The sequence below is a fragment of the Haliaeetus leucocephalus genome, unplaced genomic scaffold (assembly GCF_000737465.1).
Source record: "Haliaeetus leucocephalus isolate CR32 unplaced genomic scaffold, Haliaeetus_leucocephalus-4.0 Scaffold858, whole genome shotgun sequence".
Classification (NCBI taxonomy): domain Eukaryota; kingdom Metazoa; phylum Chordata; class Aves; order Accipitriformes; family Accipitridae; genus Haliaeetus; species Haliaeetus leucocephalus.
Genome location: NW_010973294.1, coordinates 142,106 through 163,142, shown reverse-complemented (window position 1 = coordinate 163,142; position 21,037 = coordinate 142,106). Strand labels below are relative to the sequence as shown.

General features: G+C 38.0%; 1 protein-coding gene across 1 annotated transcript in view; it reads right to left on the bottom strand.

The window, feature by feature from the left end:
* Positions 1–1,012: 1,012 nt before the first annotated feature.
* Positions 1,013–21,037, bottom strand: part of ARMC1 (armadillo repeat containing 1) — a 32,707-nt gene continuing 12,682 nt past the window's right edge. The window contains exons 4-7 of the mRNA XM_010582887.1: positions 7,433–7,622; positions 3,865–3,981; positions 3,708–3,782; positions 1,013–3,274 (exon numbers count right to left, since the gene is read on the bottom strand). Of these exons, the coding sequence (XP_010581189.1) occupies positions 3,083–3,274; positions 3,708–3,782; positions 3,865–3,981; positions 7,433–7,622 (574 nt within the window). The 3' untranslated portion in view covers positions 1,013–3,082. The remainder of the gene's footprint in view (positions 3,275–3,707; positions 3,783–3,864; positions 3,982–7,432; positions 7,623–21,037) is intronic.

The following is a 21,037-nucleotide window of genomic DNA, read 5'->3' as shown; positions in this document are numbered from 1 at the left end:
ACTCCGCTAGTTGACAGCTGGAGTGTTGTTCACAGGCAAAAAAGGAGCACGCACACTTTATTTTACATTGCAGGCAGTTACAGGAGTACTTCACACCTGCCAGTTTGCATCTGCCTAGGTATTCAATGTTTTCTTCCGAATTAGCCCCACGCAGTACTCTCCCCATCAGCTTACACGGCCTATGGCAAAACTCAGCAACATCAGCTATTTTTGTACGGAATAAGCCATAGGTGATTGTGGAGTGGGAAAGCTAGAGTATATTGTATTTCACAATACTGCAGAATGCTTACAGTGCTTTGACAGCTGTTCACAGAGGCACAGTTATGAGCCTCAATTTTGCCTCTACCTCTCCCATCAGCGTTTACTCTTATGAAGAAACATGGTAGTGATTATTCTATTATGCTGTACACGGCTATAACCCTAGGACAATTCAGGAGCTTAAACCATGATGTATGCAGCGGCTTCCTTGGCAATAGAGTACTTTGCAACTAGTGCAATGCGATACCAGTGCTCTGTCTCCCAGTTTAGCTTCTTTCTGGAAGCCTCTAATTTTTCAGTAATTTTTTTTTGGTCATGTCCTTAGGTCAGAGTAAAAGGGCTTTCTTATCCTTAATCTGACCTCTGAAAAAGTACAAGCATAAAATTAATGACTGTGTGCTGTGTCTTTATGTTTTCAAAATAAGAGGTTTCTCCAGGAATATTGATGATTCTTAATTTCCCTAATGAAATATGACCTACGCAGCATCAGTTATTTAAAAAAAAAAAGCCAATGTCCAAAAAACCACCTAAGAATGAATTTGAAACGATGTCTTTAAGTAGCTTCTACTTACATACTTTTTACAAAAACTTTGTTTAAAATGCAAGCATGTTCTAAACATACACAAAAGTTCTGTTGTGATATGCAAAGGTCTCACTATGACCTCTCTGTTAAATTAAAGATGAAAAAGATGTCCTTCTAATACCACAAATAGCTTAAAAGAATGTCAGAACATTTAAAAAGGCACTAGTCATATTTTGTTTAGTTATATTATTCTTTATTATTTTACAATATATTTCAAAAACTTTTACAGATGCCTTAAACTGTTCTACAAGAGCTGCAATACTGTCATAAAAGCACACCTACAGACCAAATGCACAAACAAGCTGTAATACCTATGGTATTGAACCATTAATATCCAAAGGGTGTAGTCTTTTAGTAAATAGATGTGCAGTAATGCAAATGCAAACAGATGTTAATGCAGAAAAATAAAACTCTGCATTCATGGCTATAGAACAGAGGACTTTTCAAACACATTTGGTACTGTAACATTCTAGACAGCAATAGGAGTAGTATTACATATTTAAAGCAATACATGCCCTGAAAAGCCTGTATTTTCAATCTGTGCGTGTAAACCTGAATCAAAAATAAACTAGATACATTAAAAAACATGAGACATCTAGTCTGCCAACAAGCTTTTGTTTCTTTTTTATCCTAGAATGACAATTAACTTGGGTGGGTGAACTCTGACCTGCATTATTTTACATTATCATTTCTTCAGCATTTCCATCGTATTATGACAGCCAGTGATTTTTTTTTTTTTTAATTCCTTATGCATAGGCACAGGGGAATAACTTTGATGCATTAGACCTTTTTTCTGAGTCTCCCAAGTGGTAAACATAATTAATATTATAGCAAATACATTACCACAAAAAAAGCATTGTATAATGATGTTTATAACATTATTTAAAGTTCTCAGCTGTATTTCTCTTGTGCAACAAAGCAGTGGCACTGCACTGATCGAGCACCGTGTACTGAATTCTCTCAGGCAGACAGTGTTTACTAACAGCTCAAATATATATTATTCTCTACCTACAGAAGTTTTGCTTTTATTATCACTTCTGGTCACAGAAATTACCAAGACATCTTTAAACCTATGCTGTCTGTAAGTAACAAGGTAAAGCCAATTGTTTGCATATGTTTTTAAGCCTATCCAAGCTGATGTACTTTCATAGGAGTCTCATGAAAGACATTAGGAGAACAGTAATTATGTATCAGATCTGTTAGGTAAAAAAAAAAATAAAAAGGGTTAAAGTAAAAATTTACGAGTGTGGCACTGTGGCAAAAGAGGCATTCAATTCTGCTTTATTCTTCAAGTTTAAAGTTTCAGTTACCATTAAACAGTTGCTAACAGTGAACACCATTGCTTAACCAAATACAGTCTACATCCCTCTATTCTCTGCAGACAGAACTGCAATGGGTTATCACGACGTTAGACCACAGCTTTTTTTGCTACAGTCTTCCCAGCTAGCCTAAACAGCAGTCAGTGGTATGTATTAGTTATATACATCAGTCACACCCATCATTACAAATATGTTCTAGTTTATTTACTGTACAATGTATGTATACATATTTGTGTTTATTCAATCCCTTATTTCTTAATCTCAAGCACTCCAATGGTTAAGGGCAGGCTGGAAAAAAATTCAATATACATAAAGGGGTTATAAATTTCAAGTCTGTAGTGAGTCTAGTTTAATAGCAAAAGGGGAACATCACGCTCATGCTGTGAACATGGTTGGCAAAAAAAAAAAAGGGGGGGGGGGCAAAAAAAAGAGGCAGACTGTATTTTTCTCTGGAGTCAAAATCTAGAAAATGAAACAAAGTAACGTTAGTCCAAAGGGATGCAGAAATAAAAAGGACATTTTACTTAATGCACAGCTAGAGCTATTAAGAATTTTCTTTCACAGAGGCCCTGAGACTTGAGTTAAATGGATTCTCCCTATCATGTGTTTCATGTGAAGTCAAACTTAAAGCTCTATACACATAAACATTTGGTATACAACAGTGGACCCATTTTTAAAAAGTGAAGCAATAAAAATCTACACGAAAAACAAATGAAAGAACAATTTGATTGGAGGCCTCTGTGCTTTGACCCCTGCCCTATCAGGCTAAATGTCCAATAAAATGTAAAATGCAGCATACATTCGCTTAATCTAAAATTTTTGTGATGATTTATTGCAAATTGCACTTGGCAGTTCACCACACCAATGGAAAACTGGCCCCCCTGTTGGTTCATTCACACAGTCTTTTAACACCAAATACAAGTCACCAGTAGAAAGATCTCGATAGAAAGTTTGCTGCTGTGCTGAGCCAGCTTGCTGCACCTTCTGGGTGTGACCCAACACGAGACACTGCTTTGTCCTGTTCCTTAGTAGGGCTTTCATCTTCTGGTAAATATTCAGGTAGATCTGTATTCTGCTCTACTTCCACTGGAGTATCTTGGAATGGAACCAGCATCTGAGAAAACACAACAGATTAAAATTATGTCAAATGTGGTAACTTAAAAGAAGATACAGAAGAAAAGCTTTGTAACATGGAAAGAAAAATATCAAATAAATATATAGCCCTTTCACTGTAATTATGAAATAAAAACACTTCAGCAACTGTAGCCAAAAAAAAAAAAAAAAGGTTCACTGTGATCCTTTTCATATCAGTAAGGAGAGAAATAATTACAGTATTTTTATCCTTCTTCTGAACAATAAGTTCTGTTAAACTGTTCTATGGATACATGTCCTGACATAGGATACCCTTTATTCTCCTTGTACTGTATGTGTAGCACTCCCACTTAGAAAATTTTGCCTGGCATCAGATGTTATGAGCACAGAGGTGCTGGTATTAAAGATACAGCCAAGCTAAAACAGTTGGTATTTAGAAAGATAACAAATCCTACCTCCTCACCACTTTCACTTTTCACAACTTGCTGTGCCTTCATAACTTTCGTTGACGCTATTGCCGTTGCCAATGCCTGCAAGTACACAGAAAAAACCAACAGCTTAGTGTGACACTATGCAATAATGTGAGGATCTGGAGGGTTATTGAGCACTTACCTCTGCTTTTAAGTCTGAGCGAATTCGGACCACACACCTTTGAACAGCCATTTGAAAGGTAAAACTAATAACACCTTTAATTTTCAACAAGGCTTCTTCACAAAGATTCCTTCGAGACTGAAAAACAAACAAACACCCCACAACTAAAGTACTTTCATAATATACCATGAGAAAATGCTCACAATTAATTGTTAAGGAATTCCTGTATGTCTGAGGGCAGGTGGTTATTCAACCACATTTTTGTAAAAGAAAAACTAAGACTTGTATTTTAGTGCACAAATATTAGACTCTCTTGCCACAAAAAAAAAAAATGCTTACACATTAGAAGTCAAAAGAAGGATGGAATCAACTGTAAATAATTAGAGAAAAGTGCTGAAAAGCAAAGAATGTTTTTCTCCGTATGATCAGCTAAACAGTCCCCTCTGGTTAAGTTCTGATTGACTGAAGTGCTCATTGATGAGTAGTTAGTGTTTAAGTTGCTATTTATCAGACACCTTGCCTCCATACTGACTGAATGCATCAAAGCAGCTGTTGTATCTTTCAGCTGCTTCATCTGTGGCAGCTCACAGACATTACTGCACAGCATAAGCTTAATTCTTATTTCAAAGGGAAAATATTTGGTTGATAACCCACAGAACGTTATGTTTAAAGCAAGTGACATCACCTACTGTGCTGTAACATTACATTGACCTGTACTAGTTGCATCTATTCTACATTATCTTAGAATGTTCTATTTTTTTTTTTCCTTTTAATATTTGCACAAGATGGTTGTAACAAAAAGGATTAAAATATACTTGGAGAGACTGCTAGCACAGAAGGGGAAAAAAGAAAAGATGCACTGTACCAGAAATAAACTGACAGCCTTTCACAGGTTCAAAATAATGATGTATTTAACTTTTACTGCAAGTTTCTGCAAGGTTTTAAATAATAAGTTATTTCAAAGCATATTTGTATTAGTTATCAAATAATCACTGGTTGGTATTTGGGATAGTTTCATGCACAAGTAAATGAAATTCTTTTAATCTCTAGAAGAACTAACCAAAACGGGTTTTTTTTAGCAGTTTAGCATATATATTGAAACAATGCATTTGTGTAAGTTTATGTATTGAAATAATTAACATTTTTGAGATTTACAAAAATAACTTTGCCAGATAGGCTACCTTTCCTATATACAGGAAATATTTGATGCAAAGATGATAGGCTGCGTCACATGAGTGAAAGTTGAAACTACTTTTGGACATAAGAAGCAACACATTCATAGCTTATTAGCCTAAACAAATAATTTATGCCTACATGGGCATATAGCAATTCTGTGACAGAATTTGGCTTTTTACTCTGAGATCCCAGGTTAAATCACAGGCACCTCAGCTTAATTCAGAATGAGGCTTTCAGTGATCAGATAACTGGTGAATCACTTCTTAAAGACAAAACTTACCAAGGTCCAGACTCCTTAAAAAGCTGGAAGCTTGGCAGTCACCAGCCTTGCTGCACAAATGTCTTTTGCAAAGTATGTCTAACTATGGCAGTTAGGCACAAACCCCAGCAATACGCAGCTAGACATCTTTCTGCATGGTACTCCTGAAGCATGGGCACAGGGTGGGACAGGTGAAATTTAGGTTATTTTCTTGCACACCGAACCCTGATTACCATACGCTAACAAATACTACTAAAATGTACAGACTAGAAAACTTACTGAGGGGGATGCCACAGAATACCGAAGTATTGCTTCATTTTTTCCTTTTTTTTTTTCCAAGCTTATAATCAAATTTGATAATTAATAAAGACATCTGACCCCACACTAAACAACAAATGACCTTTCCCCTCCCTTCCTGAAATAATGAATATCTACTATTTGAGGTTTCAAAATCCACAAGCATTTCTAGGATTTACAATCAGTACTAACAGCAGCTTCTTGTTTCAAATCTAAATGACAAAACACAGGGAAACTGAGAACACAGTTTTTACAGCCCTGCATTTATTTACTGTGCCTTTTAACAAATGTGCCACCTAATATTCTTTGCCAGTTAAGTCAGTAATAAATTGTTGAAAGAAACTAAGCCACTTCTACTGTTCACATCCCTCATCATCCTCCCAGTCCCAACTTACCGTGACATTTAAAATAGCATTATAGGGATGTTTAACTGCTGAGTGAGCACCTGGAGTATCACTAACATTTCTTTAATCATCTGATGAAATACAGAGCTATGTACACTAGCCATCTCCAGCCACTGCACAGTCAGATTTTTCATTTCTTCAACAACGAGCTAAGAAAACATGCTGGTGTGCTCTAGGCAACTACAGAAGCCTGCAGTTTTGCTCTCTGGAGCTGAGTATCTAAATATCCTATGCTTTTTCAGAATACCTTTGCCTCAGCATTTAAGAGAAACTCCACAAATCTCAAGAAGTTCCATTTGTCGAAGAACACAAAGAAACACTTTTAAGATAGAATCAGACTATAGCCAGAATATCTAACTCACAAAGTAGATGTGGATGAAATTTCTTGCTTGGAGATACCTGTGAACAAACAAACCAACTACAAGCTTAAAAACAAAACAAACAGGAGACAACTGATTGGACTGAATTAAAAAAAAATCAGAGTACAAAAGCAAATGGTGTTGACAAAGCACTGCCTTTCTAGACAGAGCAAGTGCTGGAAGGACAAAACTGTAAAAAATATTTACTTTGTATAAAGTGAGCTAGAGCAGCATGTTATTTCGAAAGGAATTAACTATGGTCTTATGAAAACAGTACGACGGGTATGCTGTTGATAAACTGGGCCTGTGGACACGCTTACTTGGCAAAATGTAAAGCAACAAAGCAAAGGATCAGGTTTGATCATTTAAAATGGGTACAAAACTGAAGATACAGAGTCCGGAGGGCACTTGTGGATAACATGCTTAAACAGTCTACATGCTGTTTGGCAGCCGTAAAAAGGCAAACATGGCCCTGGGGTGTTATCTACAGGGGTATGGTAGATAAATCCGTAGAAGTTATTCTGACATTACATAAAGACTCAGTGAGACCTCATTAACTCAAATGCCATTCTGGTCACTACAGTAGAAAAGATCTCACAGACAATGAAAAGATGTAGCAAAACCAGCTCAAAGAAAATACAGCATTTCTAAATTAAGAGTAAAAAAAAAAAAAAACCCAAAACAAAAAAAACAGTGTCTGAAATCTCTCATATCTAAAAGGAAACTTTTTAGTTTGACACACCAATGCAACCACAAGATATCTTTAAGTGAAACCGCTGAAGGTACCTTGTTTATTCCATTCTTTCTTGAAAAGGGAAAGAAAATTAGGAGAAGTGGAAATAGAATAGGGTTTTTGTTTTTTAGAGTAATTAAAAAGCCATCAAGGAAACTGCCTTAAAACATCTTCCTTAGATATTCTGAGTAAGCTCAATTTATGCAAGATTTTATACATATCTTGTGATTCAAAATATGATTCACGGAAATTGCTGACAATTGACAATGCCACACAAGTAGCCCGAATACGTTATTTCTGTGGGCAAAATACATCTCAGTACTGCATGTCTTATTTACATAAATGCTGAAGGTTTCCTTACCGAATCATCAAGGCCATCTATATGCAAAACCACTGTCTTGGCACGTTTATTTGTGCTGCCAAGGAAAAACTGTGCTTTCCGTCGACGATAATTCATCTCATTCACATTGTCCATGTCTGACATGTTGGAAGACTGAAGGATATCATAGACTTCAGAAGCTAAAAGTTTAGTCTCTCCCGGTGTAGTGGTCCTTAAAGAAAAAATAAATTAATATTTGCAAATATTTGTTTTTACATTAGTACTCCAAACAGCTGCTGATTATGTCCTTGCAACAGGAATACTCCACGTGCTACAGAAATACAATTATGCAGTCACCACAGAGCAAAAATTTTAAAAGGGGAGAAGAAAAATTAGGTAAAACTATTTCCTTCCCATACTCCAATTTTTTTGTCCATCTGTTAATTCTGGTATCATCACAAAAAAGTCTGTGTTCTCAAACAACACGAATACAGTTTACATCAGTCTGACAACTACAAACCAAACATGGTAGTAGATGGCTCAGTACACCACCATTACATTGTTTGCGTCAAGCTTTTTTTTTTTTTTTTTTTAAAACAAAAGATCTCCAACTGCCTTGTGATACATTTCATTTCCCAGTTTCCTTGGTACATAATAAAAATAATTTCACTGTAATCTTTCCAAATTTTTTCTTCTCCAAAGTTATTGAGCACGAACAGCAAAGCAGAATCCCAGATTTCTTTGAAGAATCCAAAGGTTATTTCTGATTAGACTAAAATTTATGGTATGAACTATATGATAGTATTTTTTTAGATAGAAAAAAAAATGTAGATAATAGACCGAACATATATTAATTTCTTATGATTAAAACTAATTTTAATAAGGTACTAATATAAATCTGTTGTCCAAATTCAGCCCTGTTTTAATTATGCCAGTGATTTAACGCAATGTACAGAAACAAAATCATTACCACAACAACTTGCAATTAATCTTAAAATGATGCATGACAGCTTTGCTGCTTTGTTTAGCAAACACTAAGTAAGTAACAAGTACCTTTAGATTTTTTTTTTTTTCCATTTGACTTCCTTAATTACCATACATTAAACACGTTTTCCATTCTACCATATGGGCAAGAAAGAACACTGAAGCAAGCATGTTAGGAGCTCTTAACTTCTGCGGGTCCCAGCTAACCTTTTTTTTTTTTTCCCCCCTCCCTTTCCTACACCTTGTTTTGAACAGCACCATTTGGAAAGGAAAACAAAAATGTGAGTTCTTGCGATCATTCAGTACATTGATAGCATCCAAAGAAAAAAATGAAAAAAGAAAAGGGGGTAATAAGCAAACAACCAAGACCTAAAATAGCAAAGCATTTCAGCATATGTTCAACTTTAAATACATGCTTACATTCTGCTTTCCTACAGTGAAAAATATGCTTATGTTAATTCACAGAAACAAGTGCTGGGAACTCAAAGATTTCAACTTCAACCTTCCACGATTTATTAGATAAAGTAATAGAATAGATGATAAAGTCATGCAAGCTGATGTCTTGAGGTAGTAATACATTAGCTTGTGCAAAAGTGACCATCGAGATACTAAGAAATTCACCCACCCATTAGTTTTGGGAAATTCTAACAATAACAACAATCCTGATTTACAATAGGGGATTTTTTTTTTGTTAAGTTTAAATACAGTTAACTAAGCACACTATTGAAAATGTCACTATCCTACTTACAGCACCCACTATGCTGTTGGTAAGTTTTTGCTTGAATACAGTTGTACTATTGCATCCCAGGGTTAAAAAAAATTCAGAAAGACAAATGAGAAATAAAATATACTTAATATTAGCCATAATATATATACATATATATACACAAACAAGAAAGAAAGAGAATTTAAAGTTATCAATATGCCAACAAATATAAAATATGCAAGTGCCTAAAAGTAAAAAATCAACAGTGATTTTCATACATGTTTTGCGCTCTCAACATTATAGTTGCCATAGTTCTTGGAAAACTAATGACCTAAGATTAACTGTACTATTGAAACAACCTGTTGATTTGAAAACACAAATTTGAATCTGCTCTTATTCGATACAAGTATTCTAAGATATCCCTAAACTAAGTCTATACAGGTAAGTGTTATGTGCATGCACAGACACACTTAAACAAACTACTTGGATAATTTCCTGTATTTTTCCAAACAGAGGACTACTACTATCTACGACTAAGTTACAGATGATAACTCTAGTTACCCCTTTTACATTTAAGGAAGAATTTTTTTATGATGAGGGTGGTGAAACACTGGAACAGGTTACCCAGAGAGGCTGTAGATGCCCCATCCCTGGAAACATTCAGGGTCAGGCTGGACAGGGCTCTGAGCAACCTGATCTAGTTGAAGATGTCCCTGCTCGTTGCACGGGGGGTGTGGACTAAATGACCTTTAAAGGTCCCTTCCAACCCAAACCATTCTGTGATTCTATGATGATACTAGATACTAGATACTTTTTAAAGAAAAAAGTATCTATCTGGAAGTCAGTATAGTAAACCCGCTCTATTGTAAAGCCAAGGTGACATTCAATGCTGACTCTGTTTCTTTATACACTATATTGGTAACAAAAAGATAAATACAATGAAACTACATGTAAAATTAAAACATAGTAGAATAGTGAAAGTTTTTTTAAAAAATAAGGCTAACACATGGGCTGCGGTTTTGTTGCCTGAAATAAGAAAAAATTGCAACATTAAGAGAAGAGTATTCTGAGGACACTGACACAGGCCTTCCCAGCTCCTCCACATCAGCAGTTTCAGATACAACTGCTCACAGCTGTCCGACCCAGCCTCCTGCTACCATCAGAGCAGCAGAAGGGAACTCTTGCTCATCTTTCCGCCACCTGCATTCACACTCTAGCACAGCACTTTATTCACCATTGAAGGTGCAGGTATGTACTATGAAGTCACCATGCAGTTAGAGATTGTTTGAGAAAAATCAGTCAATCACTGGAACAACCTCCCTAGGGACATGGCAGAGTCCTCATTGTTGGAGTTTTTCAAGATGCAATTGGACAGGGCACTAGACAGTCTCATCTAGGTTCTCTTTCCCAGGAAAGGTCAGACCAGATGATCTTTCAAGGTCCCTTCCAACCTGGGCTGTTCTATGATCAGTGTTCTGCTACCCTGCTAGGGAAATGGTAGTCTCTAATTAGAGCAGACTAACAGAGGTGGTAACTTCAGCAAGACTCAGAAGATGCCTGTCAGACACCCAAACCTTTAATTTTCACTGTCTTCTTGAATTCCCGTCATCCTAGATTGCTGCCTGTCTTTCCACTACGTTCAACCAAGGCTGGCTGTATGAGTAATATGAACACAGAATCTGAGTGACATGTGCTGTATCTGTCAGAAGAAGATAAAAGAAATAGTTCTCATTTTCTTCACAATTAAAAAGAACTTTGTAAACATGGTCCAAGTGCTGCAGAGGTTTTATTAGCATAACAAGACTTTTAAAAAAGTTTTAGCTAAACTTAAAGGACATGAAAATTAGTGGCTACAACTCCAAAGGTATATGTGATGTGGGTTGAGTATGCATGCTTGGAAAGACTGTGTAAGCACCTTATAGCATTATGGCTGTACAACCAACACATGACTTAAGTATATACACAGTATAATAAATTATAATAGAAGGGCCCTGACAATCTTCCTAGCATAGCTGCATCTGATGTAAAGGTAACATAGAAAGTTATGTTTCTTCCTTTAGAAAAAGCACAAAGGCTGAGAAAGACTAATGTAGTGGATTTTCTCCTTTTGGAGAAAGACAAGATATAAATACATTTATAAATATATACAGGGGGGTTATATATATATGTGTGTGTGTATGTGTAAAAGACCACCTTATCCTTTTTAAAGCTCTATAATGTTTTATGCATATATTTTAAAATAAACATATATGTACATATACATATGTGTGCATTACATACACACTCCTTTATCAGAGGAAACAGATGCTACCATAACCCTGCTCAAAGTACAGCAGACCCTGTGCACAAGCACAGAAACTATTACATGCATTTCCTTAGTAGCATACATTGTGCTCTAAAGACACACTAGCCAAACAGATAACGAACATACTACAATGGCATTTCATTAGAGTGTTTCTACTGAGTTTATAACCTAAAGACAGGAGGTTTTCAAATTAAAGAGAGTATTTTTCTTTACCAGAGATTCAATTACATCCCAGATTCCATCAAAAGGAGAAGTGTCATTTAATTCCAAAAGTCTCACTTCTACAGTGATGCTGCTTTTGGTTGTACTTGCTGTTTGTCCATGACCCACAGTAAGACGACAAAGTTAATTACCCATTCATGAAATTTCAAGGCTCTTGATAATCACCTCGACCCCTGGGAAGGTGATGGAACAAATCTGGAAACCATCTCCTCCAGGCACATGAAGGACAAGAAGGTGACCAGGAAGAATGAGCATGGATTCACAAAGAGGAAGTCATGCCTGACGACCCTGATAGCCTTCTACAATGAAATGACTGGCTTCACAGATGAGGGGAGAGCAGTGGATGTTGTCTTTTGACATTGTCTCCTGTACAATTCTCACACAGAAGCTGATGAAGTATTGACTGGGTGAACAGACAGCAAGGTGGACTGAAAACTGGCTAGATGGCCAGGCCCAGAAGGTGGTGATCAGGGCCATGACATCTAGCTGGAGGCCAGTATCTAGCAGTGTACCCCATGGGTCAATACTGGATCCAATTCTGTTCACCATCTTCATTAACAATGTGCATGATGGGGCAGAGTGGACCCTCAGCAAGTCTGCAGATGACACACAACAGGAAGGAGTGGCTGATATACCAGAGGGTCATGCTGTCATCCAGAGGGACCGCTACAGGCTGGAGAAATGGGTTGACAGGTACCTCATGAAGTTCAACAAGGGGAAGTGCAAAGTTCTGGACCTGGGGAGGAACACTGCCAGGCACCGGCACAGACCAGGGGCTGGCCAGCTGGAAAGCAGCTTTACAGAGAAGGACCTGGGGGTCCTGGTGAGCATGAAGTTCAACATCAGCCAGCAACATGCTCTTGCAGCAAAGGCAGCTAATGGCATCCTGGGCCGCATTAGGAGCGGTGTTGCCAGCAGGTCAAGGGAGGTGATCGCACCCCTCTACTCAGCACTGGTGAGGCAACACCTGGAGTGCTGTGTCCAGGTCTGGACTCCCCAGTACACAAGAGATATGAACATGCTGGACAGTCCAACAAAGGGCAAGGAAGATGATTAAGGGGCTGATGAGGAAAGGCTGAGAGAGCTGGGACTGTTCAGCCTGGAGACTGGAAGGCTCAGGGGGGTATCTTATCAATGCATATAAATATCTGAAGGGAGGGTGCAAAGAGGACGGAGACAGGCTCTTTTCAGTGGTGCCCAGTGCCAGGACAAGAGGCAATGGCACAAACTGAAACACAGGAGGTTCCCTCTGAACATCAGGAAACACTTTTTCCCTGTGAGGGTGACTGAGCACTGGCACAAATTGCCCAGAGAGGTTGTGGAGTCTCCCTCCTTGGAGATATTCAAAAGTCATCTGGACATGGTTCTGGGCAATATGGTTTAGGCAACCTCGCTCGAGTAGAGGATTTGGACCAGATGACTTCCAGAGGTCCTTTCCTACCTCAGCCATTCTGTAAGTCTGTGAACACACATTACAATTTGAGAAGTCATTAGGTAAATTCAAACAGCAATGTACATGGAGCATATCCAATTTTACCTACTTGGAGATACCTATTTTTTCAGGTTAAGAGTATTTTAGAAGTTAGGCTTTTATGTAAGTAAAGCAAAAATGTATTTAATTTTCCTGCCAACTACTGTCCTTACATATTATTTTCCAAAGAGTTTTGCATGACAGCTTACATAACTCTAATGCACCTGATAATTAGACTGAAACATAAGCAGCTGTGTAATTTTATTTTGATTTCAGAAATTTCCTGCTCCTACATTTAGACTTACAGTTCACCACTCAGTCCTAAATTGTTTTATCTTAAGGCATCATGAACCAAAGGCAAGGCCAGATGGAAAAGGGGAGGCTTCATTCTCAAAGTCATTAAACAATTTGCCAATTGACATTTCAAATGTTTTCACCTTAGCTTATAGCATGATCTTACTAGCCACAGTCATCAAGTTATTCAGCTTATTACACGTTATAAAAACAATTTAGGCACTTTTAGTACAAAACTTAAAAATCCAATAGTTTACCAATTCAAACATGATGTTGATTTTAGGAAAACACTGCTCCAAGTTTTCTCCCTTGATCTAAAGCATTTTTTCGTAATTCTACTTAGCACAGCAATTGTATTCAATAAATTCAGTATAGAGTCAAAAATTAGATCACACAGGAATATCAAAGAAATACTTTAATCTCAAGTCATCTCAAAACATAGATCAAAATGTCAATGTATATAAGCTCACTCAGGAGTTTACATTTTTACTCTCTCTCTTAACCAAATCTGATGTAATTTCAGCTTTGTACAAATGGACCTTTTTCCCCAGGGGTGCTAGGGAATAAGAGAGCCAAAGACAGACAGACCATTCTCAACCTCTAGCTTTAGAAGGGGGCATCACTTACACCTCAGGATACATGGAGAAGAGCTACAGCTCATTCCCTGCACAAGGCTGAGAAACCTCTGTGAGACGAGGGCAACCAGAGGTAGACTCTTTCTATCATACAACAGCCCACTTCCCAAAACTCTGTTAAAATCCAAGCAAGGAAAATTATATACAAGAGCATTTGCAGTATACCACCCATACACATGTAATATAGACTTCCACATACGGAGTGTCTGTACTATATATATTTTCAGTATGCATGGCCCCATAAGTGAGGGGCACGGCATACAGCCTTACAACTCATGGAGAAAGGCTGTTACAGCCAATCAGAAAAGGTGGACATGCATTGTATGGGTCATCACTATGCTCTTGCTCGTGAGTACTTGAGAAAGCAACACACAGAAAAATTAATATTAAGAGCAGGTCTGTAAAAGCAAAGAAAGCTAGCAAAGGAAGTGGTGAAGGAAAGATTAACCCAGCCCACAAAAATAAGGAAATAGATCTCAACCTTTTAAAGTCAGTTCAGGTAAAGTTTCCTCTACTGACATCTCAAGGAGTTTACATACTAATGGAAAAATACTACCTTACAAGCACAGATCTTTAAAATAAATTAAAAAAAAAAAAATCCACCACACAATTCAAGACTAACAAACATGAAGAGTTTGAAGAATAAAAATGTCTTCATTATCCAAGTCAAGGCTGAGATATTTGGCAAGACCTCAGCTGAATCCCATACCAAATAACCTACTCATAAATTAAAAGTAAAAAACAACTCAGATTTAACTTACAGTCTTATCACAGAAAAATCCAAAGCAAGTCAGTGAATGTAACAAAGGACTGAATGTATCATTTTTCTCCAGAATACTAGTTTGAGAGACTCCATTTCCAGAATGACCCAAACACCTTTCCAAAAAGTTTGAGAAAACTTACAGTCACATAGAAGTAGATATTTTCACTTGATCCCAGTCCTTTTCATACATGCAAGTACTGCCCCTGTAAGGCAGAACAAACATTTTTCCCTACAATCCTACGTACTGATATTTTAAACCATCGTTTTAGTTCTGTAATGAACCTCATTCACTGCAATAAATGTAGTATCGTATATCACACAAAAAGCACAAGTAAGAATTTAATGCACTGGCATGAATTCTGTCTAAATACATTGTTGGGTAAATGCAGCTGTATTAAAAACCTTGAAGTATATACTTGGTAGAGATTTATCATTTGATTTAATTATGGTTAAAAAATGGGTAACAAATTGATATTCACATCAGCTATGCCTTAAGACCACTGATGTATTTGCTTCCAGGTGACCAACTTCTTTCAGAGCCCGTTCTTCCTATATTTAAGACAGAAATTGTCTCTACCAATAACTAAAGGGAGCAGTAATCTGCAAAGAATTGCTACATTCTGTAAGGGTGGGTGGGAAATCACTAATCCTTAATTCTAGAAGTGAGACACAGTGATTGACATGGTTTTGATGAAACTTTGAGCATGAATGACAAGCCTAAAGAAAGAGCATGGTATTAGAGAAAAAGCAATCTGTTTCAAGACAGTTATCTGATCTGGCTGTTTTCTGGCTGTTCTGCTCCAGTGCCAGGGCAAGATTCTTTGTTATCTTCAAGAATGCTGCTCTTTCTTGTGAGCTTTTAGTGAATCCCATGATATGGTGGGCTCACGAGCATATGGCTGCTCTCCTGACTCATTCCAGGCAATGGGCAAGTCATTTGAAAACAACTTGAAAAAGAGCATTGCTTCAGTGCACACTTTCTCACAGTCCCTGTACGGTGCTGTTACCACGCTACCCACTACAGTACACCTCAGTTCCCTCTAGCTCCAAAACACCCAGTAAAGAACAGATAACATTATACAGCAGCTAACAAAAAGGATTACCACCTGCTTTCTTAAAAAGAAAGAAGTCAAAATCCTCAAGAATATAGACAGCAGGATCCTTATGTTGGCTAACAACAACATATCAAGCTGTATTGGGTTTGTGTGGCAAGGTTTTGGTAGCAGGGGGCAGGCTACCGGGATGGTTTCTGTGAGAAGCTGCTAGAAGCTTCCCCTATGTCCCATGGAGCAATGCCAGCTGGCTCCGAGACAGACCCGCTGCTGGCCAAGGCTGAGCCCATCAAGTGACAGTGATAGTACCTCTGGGATAACGTATTTAAGAAGCGAAAAAAAGTTGCTGTGGCAGAGAAACTGCAGCCAGAGAGAGGAGTGAGAACATGTAAGAGAAACAACCCTGCAGACCCCAAGGTCAGTGCAGAAGGAGGGGGAGGAGATGCTCCAGGTGCCAGAGCAGAGATTCCTCTGCAGCCTGTGGGGAAGACCATGGTGAGGCAGGCTGTCCCCCTGCAGCCCATGGAGGTCCACGGTGGAGCAGATATCCACCTGCAGCCCAGGGAGGACACCATGCCAGAGCAGGGGGATGCCAAAGGAGGCTGTGACCCCGTGGGAAGCCCGCGCTGCAGCAGGCTCCTGGCAGGACCTGTGGCCCCGTGGAGAGAGGAACCCACGCTGGAGCAGGTTTTCTAGCAGGACTTGTGACCCCGTGGGGGACCCACGCTGGAGCAGTCTGTGCCTGAAGGACTGCACGTCGTGGAAGGGACCCACGCTGGAGCAGTTCATGGAGGACTGTCTCCCATGGGAGGGACCCCCACACTGGAGCAGGGTAAGAGTCTGAGGAGTCCTGCCCCTGAGGAGGAAGGAGCGGCAGAGACAAGGTGTGATGAACTGACCCCAACCCCCATTCCCCATCCCCCTGCGCTGCTGGGAGGGAGGAGGTAGAGAAAATTAGGAGTAGAGTTGAGCCCAGGAAGAAGGAAGAGGTGGGGGGGAAGGTGTTTTAAGATTTGATTTTATTTTTCATTATTCTACTCTGATTTGATTAGTAATAAATTAAGTTAACTTTCCCCAAGTCGGGTCTGTTTTGCCTGTGATGGTAATTGGTGAGTGACCTCTCCTTGTCCTTATCTCAACCCACAAGCCTTTTGTTATAATTTCTCTCCCCTGTCCAGTTGAGGAGGGGGGTGATAGAGCAGCTTTGGTGGGCACCTGGCATCCAGCCAGGGTCAACACACCACACAATCATAGCAGCGGGTTAACAACAGGAAAAATAATTCATAGGCATAGAACAGGAAGAACAATAGAACCTGTAGGACTGGGCGATTTTGAAGTGACACAGTGAGCTACAGCGCTATGAATCTCCAAATCCAAAACCCAAGCAGCTGGACCGCTTGATGAACCTACATACAGCCTGAGTGCAGTTGTGTTATGTGACTGCATTCTGATGGTATCAACCATGTGCTGACTACATGTCACCTTTGTTTACTACAAGGCTGTCACACCACGGAAACAAGGCAAGGTCAGACAGACTTTCCTAGAATGCTTTCCAAGATGCCTGCCACTTGGCAAGTCTTCCAGACCCTACTCACATTACTAGCTGTGAAAATTTGACCAGGAGACACTAAACTAAGAAAAGTTTGGAACAGAACGAGGAAACCTGATGTCTTGAAGTTGATTTTGTACTAAACAAGTGATACCTTACTGAAATTAGGAGTGAGGATTGGATTTCCCAGTGCCACTTCCAGCTCAATTTAAGTCACACGCCTACTGACCCTGGAAATTTAGAGAAACCCCACGTAAATGCTGGGATGTTCTGAAGACTGCTGAAAAACAAAAAAGCCTAAACATTAAATATAACTTGTAAATCTGAGTAAAAATCACAGTACAATCCCATTAACTGCTGTAAAATCAGCAACTGTGATATAATCTTAAACATTTACCAAACTGAGTAATTACCCATGCTTAGAAGATTTCCCTGATTCATTCTATTGTCCTCTGATCACAAGAGGAGAACAAACTTTCAAGAATGGGATAACAGATTTGAACATATGCCATATGTTTAACCCAGCTATTCATCTAATTTTGTTTAACTCTTGCTATTTATATGCTAAATGGAAGATCAACTTTTGATCTTCCACAGCTTGGTATCTACCATATGGACATATTCTCCATCTCAAAAAAAAAAAAAAAAAAAAAAAAAAAAAAAAAAAAATCAAGGCCTGTTACTCAACTAAACTCAAAAGGCTTCAGAGTAGCATTTGCTAGACAAGAGTCTGCATAACAGACACAAACTCCATGTTGAATTTCACAGTAGCTAGTTGCAACATCTTGCCTGCTAATGAACAGTAATCATTTAATGGATTTATATGGCAGAAATCACATTTATTATACAGCTTCATTGGGGTTAAAAAAAAAAATCGTAAGGGTAGCAACTCTCTCTGGTCCTTTTTGGTGGCAGATATCAAATACTGGCATTAAAAAGCCAATCCTTCCCAGTAATAATGCTGTAGGAACCAGGTAGAAGTATTGACAGTGCTGGAATTAGGCTCTGTACTGAGGCATTTTAGGAATGTCTTGAAGGAGCCAAATACCACTTCTTGTATTATCAGCATGCTAATAGCATTAAGTATATCATATAATAATATATGATGATAGTATATTATTGTCAGGAAAATCCTTTTATGTCTTTAAAAAACCACCACAGTTTATTTTAATTTTGAGAAGTAAACTTCATCTATTTCCCTGAAATCTACTGGGAAAAGTAAAAAAAAATAAATAAAAAAATAAAAAAATGTTTGCAAACTTACAGATAAAGGCTTCTCTAAACAAAACCTGTGTGAATAATAAGAATTAAACTACAGCACCAACCTGTACCAGAGCAAAAAAATGCAGGTGGTGTCTATGTAGGCATATCTGTGTGTAAGCTTTGTATTCGACTCATTTGCTAATATAGTTAATCTACTCAGCAGAGACTTGAAGTAGGTAACTTTGAAAGCAACGACGAGTTAAACATCTTGTTTTCATACTCTTGAACTACTTATTTGTTGGCACTGGATTTTTTTTTTTAAAGCAAGCTCGTATCAGCAGCTTCACTGCTAGCCAGAGGGACAGCAGTATGCAAAATAGGTTGAAGCATGCACCAAGGTTTTAGAAAAAAATTTGTGTGAACTTGATCATGTACTATGTAATTACAGAATGCACTAACAATTTTCATTTGTTCCAAGTTATTACATAGGATACCTGCAAAATTCAATGGAAATCATGCAGAAGAAGATATTGTAGCATGTACTGCAAAACAACAAAGTACAAAAACACATTCCTGAATAAAAATACATCTAATTCAGAATAACATATTTACTTTGCATTAGTTGTTCCAGAGTAAAATTCACTTTCTTCTGAAATAACAGCTCCATTCCGAAACTGCTAATGAAGACTGTTTCATCATTAATATTTTTTGAGGCATTTCCCTTTGTGGCACTTATTGCCTGTAATACCCACATGAAACTACGCAAGTTCTAATCATACACCAGCACCTTACTGTGTTTCTTGCTTGAGCAGCATTCGGGAAGGGGGCAGGAGGTAATCCAGACACTTATGGTTTAACAGAAAAAAAAAAAATCTGCAATTTTTGGGGGACATATCAAGAAAGCGGTGCATTAACTGCAAGTGCTGCACAGAAACCAGTAACAAAAGTAGCTGGTCCGCTGTTTCCTTTGAGTGTGCAATGTATTGAACTAGTATACCAAAAGCTAGTTTATTGAACTATTATTTTATTGAACTGGTATACTAAAAAGTCTACAGATGTATAGTACCTGAATTAAATTGAGACAGACATCAGATGATGAAAAACTGCACAACCAAGAGTCCTGATACAGATACCAGATACCAAATGGAATGTTACAAAGTAAAAGTAGCAGCTTGGAGAGCAAAAAGTGAAATCAAACTGTATTCCTGACAGCAGTCAAAAACATTATAATAGAAATTACACACATGACAGAATGAAAAAAATACAAACACGAAAAAGCCAAATCTAGAGGTTGACAACCACCTAAACTGTTGAGTACAGAAATAGTACTGACTGTATAGAGCTCACAAAGAAAGTTGCATGCAAGAAGAAACATTGACTTTGTAATACCTCTGACTACAGAGAGGACCCCTGATTAAAAAAACAAAACAGAACATCAAAAGTACATCGAAAGAACATCGAATACATCTTGTAGGGCACAGGGCAGACCATTCCATTTGGTCACACTTTCATATTTTTCCTCAGTGACCAATTCTACACAAACAAACAAAAACAATAAGCTCATCCTAAATTGCACCTCTCATAATAAACCTTTAGAACAGTTATTTGACTGCTAATTTCTATTAACCCCTGCAAAATATAAACCCACAGTAATATTTCAACATGTAAATTACTACTAGCTACATGTGCATTGTTGGCAGTCAAGTCTTGGACTATTCTTAGAAACAACATCCATCTTTCCAAGCCCTTAAATCTTATCTTCTTATCTCACAAAACCCACAAGATTCTCCCAGAAAGCCCATTACATCATGACTAAAGTCCAGGTTAACACCAATGCTGTAAAACTAGGATTTTACACCATTTCTTTACTTAATGCTTTTTATGCTTTATTTATTATTACTATTTGTCCCTGTGCCTGCATCTCTGTGTTGAGATCATGACTTCCTATATGCTTCATAACACTAAATATTCTACAAATACAAAGTAATACAAAAACGGTCTTGAAACGTTTTAAAAAAAAAATTGCTGAACTGTGAGAAAGTCTGAATTCTTGTTAGTTTGTCATGACCCCCAAGCAAAAAGAGCAAGAACTTTTACTGAGTACATGCCTTACTGACCTAGGTAGCCCACAGCATTGAACCCATCCTCTCCCCTGCACCTCCACTCCTTCCTATATATAATCTCCAAATACCAGGAAGCTGTTTGACAGACAAAAGGAGCACTCAGAACAAACAACATGGTATATTTAAAGAGGACATACTGATGTTTCCTACATTTCCTAATATTTCATTGGGGTTTTTTGGCAGAGGATGCTTTTTCAAAAATAACTTCAAAAAACAATCTATTTCTGAAACTTGTAAGATTAACAAAATATACAATAAAAACATTCCTTAAAGAAACTAGGGGGAGGGGAGGGGGACATTAAGCCACTTTGCTTAACAATGCTGAATAAATCAGCCTGCA